The sequence below is a fragment of the Centruroides sculpturatus genome, unplaced genomic scaffold (assembly GCF_000671375.1).
Source record: "Centruroides sculpturatus isolate CEXI.00-Female unplaced genomic scaffold, Cexi_2.0 scaffold1499, whole genome shotgun sequence".
Classification (NCBI taxonomy): domain Eukaryota; kingdom Metazoa; phylum Arthropoda; class Arachnida; order Scorpiones; family Buthidae; genus Centruroides; species Centruroides sculpturatus.
Window position 1 is genome coordinate 118,712 of NW_019385812.1, and position 22,560 is coordinate 141,271.

The following is a 22,560-nucleotide window of genomic DNA, read 5'->3' on the forward strand; positions in this document are numbered from 1 at the left end:
ATGGAAATGTTAAGAGAATGGTTATATAAATGTAAAACCTTTAAACTCAGGTTGTAAACACTAAAATTTGAAAAAAAAAACACCTCCCGAAAGACGTCACTCACAAATGACTTATGCAGAAAATGCCACATTCTGCCAGAAACAATACAACATATAACTTCTGTTTGCATGCTCATGGTATAAACAAACTATTTACGTAGGCATAATCAAATAGCTAGTATAAAACATCAAGAGTATGCACAAAAACACAGATTCTTCAACATGCAAATACCTTAATACAAAAATACTACAAAGGCAGTATTAGAAAATCACATATAAAATATACTATGACAGAGCCATAATTATACATAAAACAATTTATCACAACAGACCAGACATCACTCTCATTGACAAACAATAAAATCACATTTATTATACATATCAATTTCAAACACTTACAAGGTACAAAGCACATGCACTGAAAAACCAGGAAGTAAAGAAAACTCGCCCAGAAAATAAGGCATCTGTAGAGGATGGATAGGATGTGCATTGTACCTGTTTTCCTTTTTTCTACGGTGTCATACACAGACGCAAAAGCCTGGACATGTTATAGGTGAATAGAAACATATACAACACACTATGGAAAGCCACTATATTAAGTACACATCATATTGTTAGGAAATTCCTGAGTACAGACACACACACACTGAGATTTATATAATTTTTGTTTTGCTTTGGTTGCTATGCCTTGATTCTGGTCGGGCATGTCATACAATAACCGGTGTCAACTGATTATAACCCACTACACCCACGATGATGATAATAATATTAATTGAACACTCTTAGTGTGTCTTACGTTCGCGCTTAATGCGTGGCATTTACCAAATTTTCTTTTACAGATATATAAGACGGTTTTCTTCTTGAAATCGTACTGGGAATTTCCCCTGTTGTTACAATTTCCTCGTGTTGTATTTCTCCTCCTAACAGACAAAACGTAACCTTTACATCATTTTGAAACAATAAATAAATAATGACAAATAAAAAAATGTCTTTTCAATTTATATATCGGAAAAAAACAAACTTGATACTATATAACCATATAATTTATTTCTGTATTTATATTAACCCAATACATTTTATATACCATATTATGTTGTATACGAATTTGAACAAGTTTTCAAATTTTTATTCTTTTTTCAGGAAAGTCCATATAACATTTTAAGCGATTATATAAGAAAACATCCGGAGAAGAATTTTCCTACTTTTGAAGAAGGAATTCATTATACATTACAACATAAATATGCATATGTTACAACTGAATCCTTTTTGGCATCAATAGATAGGACCAAGTATACATTTGTAATTTCGAAAGATTCATTAGTAACTAATTTAGTTGCGTTTCCAATGAAGAAAAATTTTAAATTTAAGAACATATTTAATAGGCAGTAAGTATATTATTTTATGTACAATTTATTAAAATACAAATTCTTATATAAATACATATAATAATAATTATGAACGTGACACGGGTTTTCAATCACTTTCCTATTTTTTGTTACAATTTTCGTGATATTTGGATTTACGTATGCATATTGTCAATCGTATTTTGAAAGGTAATATACCTGATACTTTCAAAATTGTTCTGCCAACATTCATTTTATGTTAAGAAACAGATATGAGTGTAAATGCACAATATTTATCTCTTTATTACGTTACAAATTTTAAAATTCACGTTAAAAGACCTATACGTTTTCATTGTCATCCAGTCCATATGTATATGCTTTAGTTTTGGGAAAGGTGTTATATATTGATAGAAGAAGATCGAGATCAAATTTGGAAAGCTGAGGGGTTCCAGATCACAATTAACTATATACGAAATTATGTTCTGGACCAAATATTATATGATCTTGTTAAAATAAAAGGATTAAAATTGGCTGCGCTGCTTTGCTTGCCTCACAATAAATAACTGTTTGTTTTTATTCATCTATTAATACGCCAAAAGGTTAATTATTAAAAGTTAATCTTTTGGCGTAAAAATTATTTTATTATGGCGTTTTAATTTATTATGTAATAAATTAATTTTCACTATATAATTAGAATAAGTTAAAATCAGACAATTTATTTTTATCTATAATTTGTTACAATATGTTGTTGTCAGTTAAAAACTTTAAATCAGCCAATGAAAGTGGAATCGTTCGATAGATTTTAAACATTGTTTATGTATATTTCAATTCTGATGACATTGAAATATAAAAAAAATGTAAAAATTTTAATCAATACATATTATAAAGGTAAATGTACAAAGTGCATGCCGCTAAAACTCAAAAAACTCAAAAAAAACTCCCGTTACAATCAAGGGTGTGGTAGCCTTTTATCCCTCATCCATGAAGAATGTTCCCGTTTTTACCTGAAGGACATGCTGTTGAAGATATAAGAGCTGGAAGTTTCGCCCTCTAGAAATTTCTAGAATAGTCCAGAACATTCGAAATTATTCAAGAGAACATTCCAGATTGTTCTGGGATGTTTTGGAATGAGACGGGTTGATAATAATAAAAATAAGCTTAGAGCCCAAACGATTAGAGGTAGAAAGTTGAAATTTAGTACATAGTTAGGGTACGGTCACGAGAACACACACTAAGAAGGGAATTTTCGAAATTCCCCTTCGCGGGCGATAGGGACAGGATTAATTCTTCAACAATGGAAGTGTTAAGGATATGTTAAGTAACAACGGTAATTTCAACAATGGAAGTATCAAGAATGGAAGTGTCAATAATGGAAGTGTTAAAAATGGAAATGTTAAGAGAAAGCAACGCGCAAGATTTACAGGCACAGATGCGGTTTTTTGCGTTTTTGCGGGATATCGAACATATTTTGAGATCCATCTAAAAATTCCTATAAATAGTCTGAAACAGGTAGACCTAATTCTTGCATTCTGTGAAAACAGGTAAGATTGGCTGTAATGTAATAATCTTAATGTTTGCTATTGTTACTTTTTGCCTGAGCAACGCCAGGCTTATCTGCTAGTATTATATATATGAATTTTATATAAACGTTTATGAAATCTATTAAATGATCTTACCATCATAACTTGAAATATTTTACAATTATCTGTTTCTTAAAGCTAGAATTCCTACTGAAATAATACGTCGTAGTGCGAATAAATGTGTATTTTAAATTACATTTGTTCAAAGCATTTTATTATTACCGATATAATTTGATTTAAGTATAATTCATATATTTATATGCATCTTTTCATGTTTGTAGACTAAGAAGAGTAATCGATGCTGGCATCTATGAGAAATTAATACAGAATTTTGAAGAATCACGCATTAATTCTGCTGAAACTTTTCATCCACTTGCTATTGATGATATCGTGGGCGCTTTTGCACTATTAATTACTGGTTTTACCATTTCTACGGTATTTTTGTTTGCTGAATTACTGTTCAAACTACTTCAAATTATATATGAAAAGAGACATTTTAAAAATTGACTTTAGAATCTGTATAATGTCTAAAAAACACTGCTCCGAAAAAAGAGTATTTCAGCCACCGTCAAATATTTTTAATACCTTTTATAGTTTTAGTGATGCGTAACTTGAATCTGGCAAAATAATTGGCTTAATCACGACTAATTTTAAGTGAAATGATGTTTATAAAACTTTTCATTTTGTTCAAAGTAACATATTTACTGGATATAAACCTACACATTGCCAATTTCCTAATCACATACAAATAAATTTAAGAAAATTATTTTTTGTATAATTCTATACATTAAAAACTAAAACACGTTCATGACTCTCTATCTGCAGAGACCAGCACTATTTTATTAACATGCTCTCATTCTACTTTCTCCTATACCGTTTTGCCACTTTAGAGTCTAATACAACTTTTCTTCATGCTCACCGAGGTTTGCTGGTACAAAATCTAAAATTTCATTTAGATTTTTTAACCGCCAACCTAGTTGTTTCTACTTTATTTTGCACAGCATTACTTTCTTGATGTCATAAATTTCTTTAATGTGAAAAGCGTGGGCAACCGGAATGGGCTGATATTTAGCGCCATTGTGAAGTTAAACTCTTTTTACATTAAAGTTTGTATTGTTAAGAAAGAGATTCTGTGGCACCTGAGGATTTTCCTACAAATGCGGTATATCATTGCTAAAATGTAGATAGACTTCGATTCAATAAGTTTTCCATTGTTTTATTTTATTTCTTTGTCGATTCTGGACATTAATCAAATATAATTTTTCCAGTTTTATATTATTGAGTAAACAAAAAGTTTGTCTAAAAAAATTTTTTATGCATAAAAGTAGTATTTTAAAAAATATTGGTTAATAAAAAGTTCTAAACCCGTGTTTTATATTTAGCACAAATACATAACAAGTCGGATTATTCACGAGACGATTCTGATGCAAAACAGTGTAATAAAGATATTTACATATATCTGTTCTGCAATTTAATTTTCTTTTATAATGGTTATATAGCTGTGTTATTAAATTATTAATGGCAATGGAATGATGGTAATGATGAGTAGTGCTCCTACTTTGAAAACTTCCTTTAACTTATTATATGATAATCGTTCCAATAATATACCGGATGATTATAAAACAAGTGTATCTATTTGGAGTTGTCCATAGCTGGGAGGAATAACTGAAATAAAATCATAATTAGTACACTTACTATTTAAGAACTGGAGAAAAGAATGGAACAAGTAAATAATTGTTAATAAAGGGTGTTATGAGCCTGTCATTTCTATCGCTCTTATAATCAAATGTTTAAAGTTGACATGTCACAAACCTAAGCGCTTTAAAAGATAGCATATCACAACATGTACGGAGCATTATTCCTAATGCGTTGCATTTTGAATTTGAGAATGTCTTGCTTTGTCTGGAATACCGGTATGTACCGGTACGTTTTTCCTGTACCGGTACTTTTTTAGAGTACCAATATGTACCAGTAAATTTTTTGTCGGTTTTTTTATATGCATCTATGATAAAATTGAATATATCTGCAATAGCTTGATAACCAAAACAATTCACTCGTCTTTCATCATGATTATTTGTGTGAGTTACCGTGGGTAAGGCCATGATCTTATCCCTTTACCAGCAACAGTTTAGTAAAAACTGCTCACTGTGTTAGTGGATGGCGTGTTTTGTTTTCCTGATCCCGCGGTATTGGGATCAATTTGTCAGGTCAAGTAGAAGAGGGTGACAGGGGTCGTCAGTAAGGCGGATGCAATATACAAGAAACAGACACCATAAACAAGAGTAATTAAGTGTTTAACGAATAACAATCAGTTAGTTATATAAAAAAAAAAATCTGAAATAACCTTTATAAACTGTCTTGTACAATAACAAGATTCCTAACCTCCTCGTACAGTTTAGAGCAGTGTTTTCCAACCATTTTTGTGCTATGCTCCACCTAAGTCTTTTTAAAATTCTTATGCCCCTCTAACATATACATCAGCTATACGGTTAACTTAAACTCTGGATGAGTCCATTTTCGAATAGCCCCTTTAACAATCCAATTGCCCCCCTGTGGGGTGTTGGCCCCATGTTGGTAAACACTAGTTTAGAGGGTCTGAAAAAAGTTTACACCGATTTTGATATCATAACTCTTTTCCTATACATTCTGAGGTTCAAACAGAAATCCTGTCTTGGAAACTTTTACACCAATTAATAGTTTCTGCCTGACTACTACAATGATCACAGATTACAATGTGACTGTGCACAAGTTCAAACGTTGAAAGAGAGACTGCTCTGGAGGGGAGTGTATCAGTCTTATACTCAGATCGGCATTGGAAAAATGGTCACGTGATCGCGTTTTGTCCATAACAAAAGATTGATTTTGCAGGTGTTGGATCAGAAGTGACAATGAGAAAATGGTGAAATTGGATGTCAACTGTACTCTTTGATACCTGCAACGTTAGGTTGACCATGTTTGTACGGGCGACTGTTGTCGTTTTCGAGGGAGTACTATAAACTTTTAGCAGTTGTTGACGATAAGAATGACATTCTACCCTTTTTTTCCGTCCATGTTAATTTAAATATCGCGTTAAAACTAACATTTAATCATGAACTCTATCCAAAAAGTTTATCAAATCATATTTCTTAAAAAATATACCTCAAAGTTGATTAGTTCATTACATGTATTTTTATAGTTAAAATAAAATATACCCCAAATGCATCAGGCCACTACTACTTTTGAGTTATGAATTTAATTTTTTAAATTTTTTATTTCTTTATGAATAAATATACATATACAGATAAGTAATAAATAAATTACATTATTTAAAATTGTTTCAAAATATGATGCATACGAAATTTGAAGCTATTTTATTTGTGTTCATATGTTTGTATTTTCACATAATAGCAGAATTTTAAATTGCTGAGTGTTGTCTATAGTTAAGACCCAAAACTTGCATATAAAAATAGACAAATGATTCTGTATTAGAATAAACGTTAAGCAGAAATGAATGGAAGAGTTGCAGCAATTTCGTTCGAATTAAATATAATTCAGTTATCATTAAGTAATTAAAAGTTTTCAAGTTATAAACCATAAATCAATAATGTAAAATATAGAAATGCTACTGTTTCTATTAATTTATTTGTAATAATTTTAATAAATATCTTACAAATATTAATTAATTTGTTACATTTGTAAAATAACACAAAACATTTCTAATTAAGAATAATAATTTGGATAGTGTACAGTTAATATACTGAGTTGTATAACAGCTTCCAACACAGGATGCTCTCTACAATATAAAAAATTGATTTCCGTGTTAAAGTTTTTATAAGCAACATGTCAAGCAACATTATAAAAAATCATTGAAACATTTACTTATAAATAATTTCTATTATTTATAAGCTTCTATTGAAGATGTGACTAAGTCTATTTATTTTTATTTTGTCAAGTAACGATATTGAAGATGTGACTAAGTCTATTTATTTTTATTTTGTCAAGTAACCATTTCATTAGATTTTATAAAACAGCCATATGTGAGTGAATTATCTTCACAATAATGTATTGTAATATCATCTAATAACTTTACATATTTTGTGAAATAATAAACATGATAATTATTTTATCTAAAAATAAACTTAGTTCTTGGTGCAATTCTAATTGTAGCTTTAATGTGTTTATAGAAATACAGTGTATAATTTTTCAGATATTGATATTTACTTATTTTTTCTTAAAATAATCTAAATTATTTCCTTTTAAATAATTTTTCAACAACTAGAGTTATAACAGAAATACTATATCCAAACAACAATAATATCAAGGCGCTGCTAATGTCTTCCATACTAAGGGTAATGAAATGTTTCTTTGTTGTTGCTTCTCTTTGCAGGCAAATCCTTCTCTTTCAATTTTTCGTATATCCCATTATCTACTAATCTTCTGATTCTACATTAAAAAAATGAATATTACTTTAATTAAATGTTACATTATTTATTATTTGAGAAAAAGTTTCAAATAAGTGATTTTTTAAATTAGTAGAACTGATATTTATTTCTTGTAGGAAATATAGAAAAAATGTTTTTATGGATAGGAAACATAGATATACAAAATAATTATTAACATTTCAATCAATCAACTTTACAAATATAATTTTCATTTGTATTATGAAATTATTTTCGAATGACTTCAAGTGAAAAAGTCTATATACAGTCAAGCCCCCTATAACATGGTACATACGTTTCGTTCTTTATGAAATTCATGATTTACGAGTCCTTATATACACGAGCCAATCGCAGCCTGGCACGAATGGAGTTTACGGACTATGGCTGTTTGAAAGGTTTTCTTTCATAAAATTAACCGATTCTAGACTAATTTGGCTCAGCATTTTCAAAACACGTATAATTTTTGGAAAATAATACGTATAAACTATGCTATAAACAAAAAAATTTACAATTACTTACCAAGTGTGCACCGTTCGACAACGCCATTGCTTAAGCTTGTTTCCGTCGCGGAGCGGCACATCGAATGAGGGCGCGCTTGTTTTTTGATAAATTATTTTTCTGCGAAAAATTTGCTCAACTTCGGAGACATCATTAATATAAATATAATATTTATAGCCATTATTAATAAATAGTTTTTAGTAAGTCCGCTGCTCGTTTAAACTCAACGGTTTGTGCAATATTCGCTGTTGGTCTAGATTCGACCAATCCTGTCGCGACACGAATCGGCAATGACCTTTTACCGTTATATAGGAGTCTCTTTTAGCGTGTTTATACGAATACGGTCGCAATATTTTCGCCGTTATATACGAATCCGTACTATATGAACCTGTTTTATAGGGGGTGTACTGTAATGTAATAATAGGCATTAGATCATTAGAACGTACAATAAAAGTAGTTAAGTAAAAACTATATCAAAAATGCGTATAAGATATGATTTGTGGCTTAATAAACAATCTCATAAAATCTTAGATATAGGAAATATTTTCATATTGTTGTTGTAGTAGTTAAGGTAATAATTACTTCTACCTCCATTATATATAACAGAGGAAAATATGGCAATAAGTCAAAAATTCTTGAGGGATATAAGTGTACAGAATGGATGTTAGTTTTTTGTGTGTGCGCGTGTAGCATGATTTTGTTCACTCTTTTTAAAACTTAATAACTCCTGTACTTTTGGTCGAAAATTTATTAAATTTAACATAGAGGTTCGCTCATTTGGAAAACTGATGCTGTTAAATTTTGGTATTAAAAACTCGAAAGGTGATAAACATGGAGAGAAAATGGAGGTCATATATATTTGTATTAGAGTCAGACTTTACCATTTTACATGTCACTAGCATTAAAAAAATTTTTAAAACCCATCCCTACCAAGAAAATTAAGCTTTTGGCTATTTTATAATTGTTGAAAATATAAAGGTTTTCAAATAAAATATAATTGGAAATTGCGCTATTAAATTTTGAAAGGAAAGCTAGGTAACTCCTTGCTAGATTTTTAATGTAAATACGTGGGATGTTTTCTGAAGATCCAGTGGTCCATTAAAAAAAGACAAATGTAAATAACAAAATAAAATTATTACCAAAAGTTTAGTACAAACATGGTTGTTTTTCGACATAATAGCCGTGAAAATTGAGGCAATTGTCATACCTGTGGACGAACTTACCCATCTTCTTTTCATTGAATGTTGCCACCAACGACTCGACATGGGCCCTAACGTTGTTTTGTAGATCGTCATTAGTCTGAAACTTCTGCCATCCTAGCCACTTTTCCTGTTCATGAATGAGGTGGAATGTGCTTGGAGCTAAATCTGGGCTATATGCTGGATGTTTAAAAATGGTGAAGACTTCTACTTTTCAGACTTCCATCCAGCTTAAAACTATTTATTACGTGAAAATTTCCACCTCTTTTCTGCACTGAAAACTTGGCTAGCAGAGCAGAAATTTGAGACTAATGAACTAATGACGATCTTTAAAACTTTAATTAACACTGAATAATGATAACAGTTACAATGCTAATGATTTCAGTTTAAGCATTTTGAATTCTTTTAGACTTTTAATTTTTTAATTATTTACGAAAAACTAAAATCATTGTTTGATTTATGATCTTGTTTTTTGTTACATTAATGACAGAGTCATCTGCTACGGTTACTTGTATTTATGTGACTGCTAACGTTATTGAGTCGTGTAAAACTATATGTAGGTGTAATTTTTGACTACTGCTAACTTATTTCTAAAAAATGGCAATTTTCTTAAATTCTTAAAATAAATTAAAGGAATTTAAGTTATGTGTTTTTTTTTTCTGAACAGAATGTTACCATTTTCCAAAAATTCATAAATATTCCTCATGTTTTTATATTCCTCAATTTTCTCACATTGCTTCTGGACATGCATTAATTAATATTAGTGGATTTTAATAAATTGTCAAAGTAAATAATAAAACAGAAAAGAAAGATGTAAACTCACGATTTGTACTTTACTTTGTAAATCTTACAAATGCATAAAAATAATTAAAATATTAATTTTTAACATCTTAAAGCAAGGTAATAATATATCGAAGAATTAAAAAAGTGTACGAATATAACTAATTAAGTAGTAAACTTAAAAAGTTTACATTTAAATAATTAAAACATTTTAATGATATGAAAGCGACAACTTACTTTTGATTAAAATGATTTTCAAATTTAAAGTTTATCTTCATAGGATATACTAGTGTATAAGTTGAAAACGATTCCTCTGAAATTACTAATGCTTCTTTTACTTCAATCGCTACTGTATTTACAATGCTATCAAATATAATATATGCATGTTTATGTTGTAGAGTATATTTAATTCCTTCCTTTATAGTGGGAAAACTCTTATCTGGAATATTGCTTATGTAATCACTTAAAATGCGGACCATACCTTTGGGAGCATCCTATAACAAAAAAAAATCAAATGAAAACATGTTTAATTAGCTTATATTAATTTTTTCTTCAAAACAAAACTTTTTTACTATCTTCCCACTACATTGTGACATTGTTAGATTCATCTTAAATACTCTTATTTGTTACTGACTTGATTTTACTTACGTATGTAAAATTGCAAATACAAAATGTAAAAGTAAAATTATATTGCAGAAGTTTACCATCATGATTTTCTGTAAAGCCGAATTTGACAAAGTTCCACAAGTATATTCATGATTTTTAACTGCATTTGCGAGTTCTTCAATTGTTTTCGGTACTTTTTCATAAGCGGGATAAGTCATGTAGGAAAAGAGAACACCACTGTATGCTGATATAAGTACGGTTGTCACCAATAGCCAAATTCCAATAATAATTCTCGAAGAAGTGTATTTATCATGATCTATTTCACTTCCTAGAAAAATTTACATTAACAGTTCCATATAAAAAATTACATAGAAAATATGAACAATGTAGTAATGCATCTTTTTATATCTTCTGTTATGTTTTATGATATTTTTTATATTATATATGTTATACAATTGTATGAGTTAACAAAAATAAGTTTAAACTCCAGAGAATAACACAGAATGTAGTTATTAGAAAAATTCAAGTTGGATATTTGAAGTAATTTTCTGAATGAATAAAGTGTCGATAAAAAGTTTTAAACGTAAATGAAAAAGAATAGAATCGACATTAGAGAAATATTGCTTGAGAATTACTCAATTGAATTTTGATTGTTTGCATGTGATTAGAAACTGTGTGAGAGATAACTTGCCTCTAACCGTTAAATATAATTTGATGAACTTCAAATAATTTTTGTTTTTACACGGGAAGTAATATGCTGTTTCATCTATAAAGGTTATTTAAACTGAATAGTTTGTAGTTCGCCATTTTCTTAAAACAAGTTTTTCTTTTTTTTTTTAATTTTGTATATGATAAAATATAAAAACATGTGTCAGCTTCTTGGTTACAATATAAACAATTGTGTAAAGTTTGCATAGTTCTCTTCTGCAAGAAGAAAACATTTTTAAAAAATTAAAATTTTACATAGATATTATATTAATCTGTAATGTTTTTGTTTTTTATTGAATCTCTGAAAACGTTTTTTTATATTTTATTATATTATGCAAACATGATTTTATTATTAAAATAATAAAAACCGTTACATAATAATGTCTAAAAATTAAATTTCATATTTGTTCTAAACTTTAATATTATACAATATCCTATATTTAAAATTATATGATTTATAATTTCGCTATTGCAGATCATTATTACTGAAATAAATGAAAAATAATTTTTTAAATAATGAAATACTATATTATATTATAATAATGTACACTATATATTTGATATTATATACTTTATTTATTAGCAGTACTTTCAACAAACCTGTTACGAATTATTTTAAAAAATTAATAAATTAATAAAAATATAAAAACATTCATTAGTCTTACATAATTTTAATGATATTTTCTTATTTATAGTGTACAGTATTTTCATACAATAAAAGTTAATTTTAAAATTAATAAATATGTAATTTCTTGCTTTCAGATATTAAACTGTGAATGAAAAACCAACAAATTTTTTTCAAGGTCCACAAAGTCAATTTATGGACGTTTGCTCTAACAATACAAACGTTTGCTCTAACAATTCAATAGAATCCAATTGCAGTAACAAATGTAGAAGCAAAAAACACAGATCCACACCTAAAAATATATCATGAAAACAAATTAGTATCAATGAGCAATTATTTATTGTGACAACCTCACAATGGTAAGCTATAATTTTTAAACATAAATTAAATTTATTCGATTTAATATTTTCATGGGGCACTTTAAATTAGTTGTGTCTTTCCCTGTACAGTACATCATACTTTTTAGTCAGCAACGGAGTTGTATTGGTCATGTATCTAATATCTTTCAGGTGAAACATACTGCATTGAAACCACGTGATTTTCAGTTTGCACTGAGACTGCCTCTATAGTTAATCCGGGCTTATCGGTTTACAATTATTCTAAATTGAAGCCGAATCAACTGTTTTAAAATTATTAAACTGAAAATTCTATAGAAATATTTATAACGTTATTAAATCAAAATATTAAAAATCCAGCAAGTTATGAAGCTTTTCCAACCGTTTTAAGTTTTTCTTTAACAAAAAAGCCTTCTATATTAAATAAAATTGTCTGTATTAAATAAAATTACAAGTTCAATTGAACTGTTATTGTTATTCATACTTCTCTTTGTATTCTTTCAATCACGCCATTCCACGAGCCGTTGTCTAATTTAATTCCAAATACTTTCTCAATAGGTTCAATAATTTCATATCTGCGTAAAATATCTTATAAAATTGTATATTAGCATGTATTTTTATGTATAAATAAAATAAATTTATTTACTGAACATTTTTCAAATTTTGAATGACTAAACTTAGAAATTTAATATCGAAACCATCAAAGACTACAGAGTTATTTATTTTCTTCACTTTTAATTTAAAAGAAAGCTAAACATGTAATAAAAATAATATATAATTTGTATAAATAGGACTATTTTTAAGGTAAATTAAATCCAAGACTTACAGGTAGTGCAGTGATTCTTATTTTATTCACTTTTGTATTGAGTATATTTTCTGTGGATTGTTATGAAACAAATAATATTAACTGAATGCTTAAGTTATTATATATATATATATATATTTGTTAATTTAATAACTTATGTGTAAAACATAAAGCAAGAAGTTTCGTAACTTCCAAGCAAAAAAAATTTAAACTGTAATGGTACCATCTGTTTTGATATATAATTTCAAAGAAACTTTATATTATTAACCTATAACTACTTAAGCACATCCTAATGGATACGTTAGTCATGTTGTGCTTACGTACATTGTAATTAGGGTTTCTCAAACGGGATCCCAGATGTCTTTTTTACCTGGGAAATATCCCGGAAAAATTCCTCTCATCTCAAGAAATCCCGCAAATTTCTTAAAAGTTTACATTGTTCTTATTTTGTGTTAATGTTGAGTAAGTTTTGCGAATAGAAAGTATAATTAACTCATAAACTGTGAGGATATATTTGTAATTATTATTTTTTAACCTATTTATTAGTTTTTTTATATTTTTCCTCGTTATGGCATGTCACAAATGGTCAATAATCAATACGTAGCTTAATTGTGGCAGAACTCTAAAAATTCTTTACTTCTCAAAACCTGTAATATTTGTAATAATCGTGCTTATTTTGTCTTAATTTTTAACCATACCCAGTAGCTTCAGTAGCTTCGTAACGCCAGATTGTGCAAATTGGGCAAGGATACAAATGAGTATGAAATCTGCATGTATGAAGCTTTTCTTCATAAACCCGATTATTGAAGCCAAACGAATTGCCGAATTATCGGGCTATAAAATTGATGCCGCTATTAAAGCAGTCGAGGTAGACAAATCAAGAATACTAGACGGCAAAAGAAATACTGTAAAGCATATCGAAAACGAAGTGGAAATCTTTCAGTCTACGGGTGAAAAAAACACATAACATCTGTCTTCTCTTAAATGCATTAAACACGACTTCTCGGGCATTCCCGGTAATAGGACTTTTCATTACTAAAATAAGAATCATATTAAGTGATTGGAGTATTGACTATCTTTGCTTTATAAAATCTTATTATAAAAATTTACAATAATATTTTGTATTATGTTTAATTTAAGAAAGGAAAGTTACCTTTTAATGTAGAAATAAACTAAGTTCATTTTTTTTAATTTTTAACTTAATTCAATGCATTTGTTGTTGTTGTGGTTGTTGTTGAATTCAGTTTTCAGCGAACTTTCTTAAATTTTTTCTATTTGCGAAAATTTCTATGTAATTGAAAAGTAATTTTTAATATATATTTTACACAACGTTATTAATATAATTTCGGAGGTTGAAGAACGTATTAAATTACTTTAAAAATGAAAAATAATAATATCATTTGTTTTCAAGATAAATTGTATATCTTAAAAATAATTATTTCTATTCCGGGATTTCTCGGGATACCAGGAAGCAGATCACTTTTGTCCCAGAATCCCGAGACAAGCAAAAGACTGGGAAATGAGAAACCGTAATTGTAGTATACTATGGAGATGATTTCACCCGACAATTCCCTACATACAATCTGGAAAAACACTAACAAAATGTTTTCATAATTATTAACAAAACATTTTAAAATGTTTAAAATATACTAAGGTTGTTTTAATTGAAAACTACGATTTGTGAAACTTCATAACGACGTATTAACGTTAAAGATATTTTTCAGTACCAAAATATGCACAATATAATGTATATTTCCAAGTTATTAAATGAAATAACAAGACACCTAACGAATAAAAGCAACACATTTTTTACAATGATTCAGGAAAATTTATAACAATATCATAAATAGTAGTACCTGTATACGGCCATACAAATAATTAATTAAGGCTTCAAAAAACAACTTTGGCCAAATATAGATAAAATCCGTTCAAACAATCTAGTATTGCATTTAAGTGTTTATAATAGTTTCCTGTTAAATTAAAAAAGATATTATTTTTTGATCAGTTGCCTTACATGATTCCGGAGAGTTTCATGCACACATCAATAAACATGCGGTCATTTGTTATAAACAATCAGTGTTTTTCTTTTTACAAAAAAATACTAAATGATAATTAAATCATTTACATTTGCAAGTCTACAAACAATGTTTTGACGTTAGAATTGTTTGATTCTATATCGTGTGTTGAACTGTCAAGGAGAAATGATTTCTGGTGAGATTTCCTGTGTGAAATCATGATTAATACCTGACGTTTAGTATCACACATTTTCAAAATGAGTTTTAAGAAATGAATTTTTATTATTTTATATTATTTTTTAATTATACTACGCGTTGTCTGCAACTAGACGACAGCAGCAAGATCAAAAACAATAGCAAAAAACTGCAGAACCTTGTAAATAATACATTAAGCTTATTGAGCTGTTTTAAAAGTTCTGCCTTTGTTCTTGTTGTCATGCAAGACTCTTCGTCAGATCTTTAATAAAAGTCTAGTATAATAAGAAACAACATGCTGTAGTGGCTTGGGGCTGCGAAAAATTGAATTACGAGATTGAAAGGTGCAGGTGCCTGCCACCATGTGTGTTGTCAAAGAAATCTGGCACACAGATTGACGTGCATTGTGTTGACCCTTGCAGGTCATACAATAAACGTCAATTTGTCCTGTCAGAAATGCAGTCGCAACATTTAAAGTTTTATTAAATTTAGTTTTTATAAATTAAGTTAAAATTGTCTAGTTAATTGTCTAATTGTCATTTTCGATATACGGTGGAGCCGTATGTTAAAATGACGATCAGATACATATCCTATATATATTTCAAACAATACCATATACTATTCGATAACAAAATTAGCAAGATAAGAGGCGTAAAATTTTATAAAAGATATGTGGATGATATTTTAATAATATACAATGAAACTGAAAAAAATAGAAAAAAATCAAAAAGAAGTTAATAATATACAAGAAGCGATAGAATTTAAAACAGAAATAGAAGATACAACCAAGAAAGAAATTAACTATTTAGACATTACGATAAGATTAAAACAGAGCTTAAAATTTAGAACATTTAGAAAGCCAGGTTCAGGTCAGATAACAATAAGATATCAGTCAAATATACCACTTCATGTGAAATATAATGTATTTAAAATGGAATATTCTAAAATAAAAAACACATAACAAGTCAAGAAATACACATATTTGCAGATTTAGCGGAATTAAAAAAGAAATTTTTCCTAGCGGATTACCCACAAAGATTAAAAAATAGCAACTTAAAATAAATAATCTTAAAAAGCCACAAGACAATAAAAAAACAAACGATATAAAGTATGTCGGGTTTCCATACATCAAAGGACTACACGAACAAATTGATAATGAAATAAGTAATATAAACTTCAAGTTAGCACCGTCATACCAAAAAATGTATACAAGGCGAAACAGCTCAACACTGAGAAAAAACAACTACCAACTGAAACTGAGAATGTAGTATATAACATTTATTGTACTTGTAGAGATAATAAATATTATATAGGAGAAACTAAAATGAAGTTAAAAACCAGATTAAAAGAACATATAGCAGATCTAATATACAACAGATTAAATTCTGCCATTCATGGTCATTGCACCCTGAACGACGGTAAAATAAAGTACAAATACTCCAGAAAGAAAAAGAAACATATCACAGAAAGTTCAAAGCGTAAAAATTATCAAAAGTAATAAATGTATAAATACAAATCGGAGTATTAAAATGAACGAAAACTGGCTCAATATCTTATAATATTAGGAATATTTTTGATTTTTTATTTTAGGTAGAAAAATAATTTTTAAAAAATGTTGCCACAAGATGACCTACCCGTCATGTGTCTGTGTAGTAGACAGTGGGCAAGCTTAACTGAGAAAAAAGGGGGGAGGAAAGGTCAGCGAAATACGTTTTTAAGGAAAGATTACTTCAAAAGACTAGTATGTAAATTTTAATTGTTAAATCAATTGAAACGTCATTGTAAGTGTATGGAAGTAATTTTAAAATTCTTTAAACTCATCAAAAAAGTATGTTATTAAATAACATCACCTTATATGTTTGTTTGTTTATACTGTTGTAACTTTCGTTCTTTTATTTTAGTTGGCTGAAGAGGGGCAAGAAATGCCCGAAACGTGTGTAAACGAGACAAACACGTATCAACTGAATAAAATTTAATTCTGTGATTTGTATGTATATATACAATAAATAATTTGTGTTTGAATTTAAAAATGTACGAATTAAATGAAAGTTGGTATAATTGTTCAATTAAAATAAATAGCGAAACTATTTTTGTATATACATACAAAATACAGAATTAATTTTCCACAAAATATTTCAAAATGTTTCACTACAGAAAAAATTATTTTATTTGTATATTAAAATGATAAAAGAAAATTAAATGTTTTAGCAATTATAATCGATATTTTGGAATTTCTATATCACTGCTATATAATTTACAAATCGATATAAGTTGATTGCCTGTTTTGAAAGTAATGAATATTTAAAATTAATATTCAAAATCAATTATCTTTGCCAGTGGAAAACACAGAGCTTTAATATTCTAACTGATTAATTTATTGATTTTAATCTACAATTCAAAAAGCTTTTAGTAAAGACTTAATAAACCAAAAATAGAAACTAAAATATTGTTTACAATGAACTAGATAAGCAGAATAAGCTCATTACGAGTTTTGAGTACTGCACTGCAATCACGAAAACTAACTAGGTAAGTAAAATTAACTATATACTAGCAGGTAGGCCCAGCGTTTCTCGGGCAAATGTAAAGATAGCGAAGATTAAGATTATTAGGTTATAGTCAAGCTTACCCGTTTTCACAGAATGCAAGAATTGGGTCTCCCTGTTTCCAGACTAATTAGAGAATTTTTAGATGGATCTAACAATATGTTCAATTTCTCGCAAAAACCAATAAAACTGCATCCGCTTCTTGCACGTCGCTTTCTCTTAACAATTCACTTGTTACTTAACACTTCCATTGTTAATATAAATGTGAAGCCTTAATCCTGTCCTTCTCCCCCGTAGAAAAGAATTTCGAAAAATCCCTTCTCAGTGTGCATTCTTTTGACATACCCTAACTGTATACCAAATTTCAACTTTCAACTCCTAACCGTTTGGGCTCTGCGCGTATTATTATTATTATCTACTCATCTTAATTATATATATAGATTTATCCTATACATTACATAATTATATTAATTATTTTCGTATTATAAACTAGATGAATTGATGTTAATATGTTTTAATATTTTATTAAATTTGTTAATTTATACACTGAAGACGGAGCCGAGATATGACTATGAAATTGACGTTTGTGCTGTTTTTTCTTGCGAACCATTTGTTTACTCACGAATCTTTCGCTGGTAAGTTATATATTTTACCATAGAAATAGAAGATCGAAGCTAATTACAAACCGTTTTGTAATATATTAATTGTATTATCTATTCATTTGTATATTTTTGGGGGAGAATTTACTATTTTGTTTTATTTTAAACGCTTATATTTAATTCTTGTTATGTTGTAAAACTTATATAAAATATATTTATAATAGGAAAGTATGGTATAATAATGATGTTTTGTTGTTTTATGAATTGCAGTAATTATTGGCTGATGTAATTTAAAAATTTAATTAATACGAACTTCGCGAATGTCGCGATTAATTGAAATCTGTTTCAGGGATAAACATTCTTAAAATTAAACGTCAATAATATCAAAACATATGAACTGATAGTGAGTTAATTACAATTATATTTAAATTTGACTGTGACTCTAATCAACTAGTAGCATTATGTGAACAAATTATTTTAATAATCTAAACTTGACTACAAAATTTAACATCTCAGCAACAAGTTGCTTAACTTTTCCGGCAACATTTAGTTGCGGTATCTGTTATCACATTTTATTTTAAAAAGTTTTGTTTTAAATTATTATCAAACTTCAAATATTATGGTCTTCATATAAGTGACATGTTTATGAAAAATGGTAAGTGCTAATAACGAGTTAAATCGACATTAACTCTGACTGTATTGGAGATACACACGACCTGTTTTATATCTTAAATTCGTGACATTAAATCATTAATATTTAATATTATAAATTTTGACAAATAGAAAATCCTATATGCAATATTTCAGATTATTTCGATAAATTGCATAGAAGTTGTTAAGCTTCAAACAGGATAAACAAAATCATGCATACACTAACATCCATCTATACAGGAAAACTCCCGAATAGTTTTTTTATTTATTTTTGCATTCTTCGACATTTGAAGGACATCTGAGTCCAAAACATGTAAAAATCTTAAAGGGGAATTTTAGAAATTAAATCAAACGTCATACTATTTCTCTGATATACAGAGGGGGGTTGCAAAAGTAGGTATATAGTTGTTCTAATGGAGAAAGGCATACATAGAAAAATTGGAAGAAAAAGCATGTATTTTTATGTACAAATTACCGTATATTTCCGCAGATAAGACGATCTTCAGATAAGACGAGGTATACATTTTCGTCAAATTTTTATACTTTTAGGATTTATCTGTCCTATAAGATGACCCCCAAACTATAACGGCCTATGAATTTAGTTTAAATCAGTGATCATCATCTGGATGATAATACTGTATATCACATATGGAACTATATCTTATTTTTAATTTTTCGAATAAATAAATTTTATTCTCTTGCATCTGATTATACTGCCTTGGAAGTATTGCAAGCATTCCCACTGACTCAGGCATTCGGGCACCTAGACTAGGGATCTCAAAACTTTTTATCCCCTCGAACCCTTTATAGAATATTTGCCTTTTTATCGACCCCCAGATTAAGTATTTAACAAAAACATTACATTATTTTGGCATTTCTGATGTTAAGCGATAAAGAAACTTGCATAACAACCCAACAAAAGAATTTATAGTTCCCATATCTTATAAAATCCACCCTATAACATTAACAGAAAAAGGAGTTATTTCCTACTGATTTATAATATTAAAAAATAATAGCAAAATTATGGATAGATGGAAATTTGCCTATAGTTCTTCAACCGTACGTCTCATAATACACAAATATCTTTGAAAACATAAGTTATATTAGATGAAAAAACCTCTTACTGTCATTTTGCGACTATTACTCAATTCCTTAGAAATATGTTAGACATACCTTTTTATTATAATAGTTGATATTAGTGGGATGGATGTGTCTGAAGAGAAGCAGCAAAATTATTGATATTCGGTTGAAAATTGGTAAGTTTTAGTCGCAAATCACTACGGTTTTCCAAGTTCAATCTGTTCCTCCGTGTTGTCAAAATTGCGTTCGCGTGGCTAAAACCAGCTTCAACCATGTATAAAGTTGGGAACACAAGTAAGAAAGGTTCGGCTTCTGCTCTGAGTTTGGGATATTTAGTGGCAATATTGTTATTGCTCCAAAATTCGCTGAGGTTTTTATTTTTAAACAACGCTTTAGCTTCGAGATCTACAAATATTTCAATCAGTTTATCTTCTAAGCCAGGTTCATTACCTTCATTCTCTATTTTTACATTAAATGGATTAGTAAACTATTCGGAAACATGCATATTCTCCAATTCTTTAAAACGTGCTTAAAAGTATTCTCTTAATTTATCATGATGTTTAGTATATACCTCCATATCAGGGTCGGAAATCTTTTCATTTTCTCTTAGCACTCGCAAGTTTAAAAAATATTTGAAATCTGATCGTCCAGTACAGATTTAACTAGCTCCAATATTACTTGAAAGGCCATAATGATTGTTCGAGCTTGAAAAATTGTAACGTTTTTTTTGCAAACGCTTCTGTACTATATTAATGATTCTCGATATATTACGATATTGTATCTGTAAAAGACAAAATATCTACATTTACATATAAAATAATTAAAGTAACAATTCTAATAGAGTTTAACAGTACAACATATGGCTGTGTATAATGAACTACCAGCGTTCATAACATATTTGCTAGTACAGTTTCCAGATGCGTGAAAACAGAGTAACACATGCTTAAAGGCTAAGGCAAAACTCAATTTATAACTAGAGTAGTCAGTAATGATGATCATATCCGTATTTCGAATTTCTATTAGAATATTCTATCTTTTTCTAGACAGTTTAGTTAATCCTCATTGGTATTAATCGACCCCCTTTCGACCCTCGTGTATTAATCGACCCCTGCATAACTCTTATCGACCCCAAGGAGTCGCTATCGACCACTTTGGGAACCCCTAACCTAGACTATTCAAAAAACGTCATATGGCCTATTTAAATAAATTGGTGAATGATTTGTTTAATTTTATAATGGTTTTAATTTATATAAATTTTAATCTAGTCTCTTTTTATATCTGTCCAATAAGACGAATGTAAATTTGGGGTTTTTTAATGATGAAACTATCGTCTTATCTGCGGAAATACACAATGCATCACAAATAAAAAATACGAACTAATAGAATATTTTAAAAAATAATAACAATAAACACCAAACATTTATATCTCTGAGTTTCTCAGCGGCATACCTACTTTGGCACCTCTCTGTATGTAACAGCCAGAAAATAACAGTGTAGTTTCAAATATCGATTCTGATATTGAACGAAGCTGGAAATTTATTCATTTTTTTACAAATATTGATTCATTTAATATGATGTTTACAAAAACTTTTATTAAAAGAATTTTGATGTATTATAAACATTTTATAAATTGCTTTTATTGGGAATGTTTTTTGAGATTATAGGTAAAAAATTGTGGTATGACCTGAATTCCATTGTATACATTATTCGGATGTACAGTAGAGAACATACATATAACATGATTAACATACTTATTGTTGTGTGTAAAGAGATATGGCTTAGGAAAAATGGTGAAGTATAATACTCAACTAGGCCATTATTGCAATGCTTTGTCATTGGACCTATGTTTTGTCAAAAGTATTTTATCACACGAATAGATTTCTTGTGTGCATGTCAAGTTGCTTTTGCCGAATTACGAAAAGTCATTAATTTGGATGCAATGTGAAAAAAATGGAACGTATAAATTCCCAGTGTTTGTTGTTTGTCCGTCTGTCTGTTTTTTATTAATCTCGATCACAAAATAAGAAATACAATATGACTTATGAGAGTCTTCGAACCACAGCCTCAATCAACTATAAAAATATTTCCTTAAGAAAAATTTACCTGTTTTCAACATTATGCTTTTCAGAATTTTATAATAAGTAACAATATCAGGGTTTCTTTTTACTAAAATATTATAACAGATTTCATCACTACAATTTAGAAAATTTATATATTAAAATAAACATTTAATTAATATTATATTTTATAGAACAAATCATAAAAAATACACTTAGTAGAAGCTTGAAGAAAATAAAAATCACGGGAGTACCTGTAAGTTTTCTTTTTGTATACCTTATGAATTATTGTTACAAAATATATCTTAATTCCGTTGTTATAATATATTTAGTTCCCTCCTTATTTAAAAATGAAGAAGATTAATAACACAGTAGTATTTGATGGTATCGATTTTAAATTTCTAAGTTTAGTCATTCAAAATTTAAAAAACGTTCAGTAAGTAAATTCATTTTATTTATAGATAAAGATGTAGGATAACATTCA

The 22,560-nt window shown here is 28.5% G+C and overlaps 1 protein-coding gene across 1 annotated transcript in view; it reads left to right on the forward strand.

Moving 5' to 3' along the window:
• The window catches only part of LOC111642271, a 31,487-nt gene extending 28,018 nt beyond the window's left edge, over positions 1-3,469 (forward strand). Inside the window, exons 12-13 of the mRNA XM_023388598.1 lie at positions 1,180-1,328; positions 3,244-3,469. Of these exons, the coding sequence (XP_023244366.1) occupies positions 1,180-1,328; positions 3,244-3,469 (375 nt within the window). The remainder of the gene's footprint in view (positions 1-1,179; positions 1,329-3,243) is intronic.
• Positions 3,470-22,560: the final 19,091 nt, after the last annotated feature.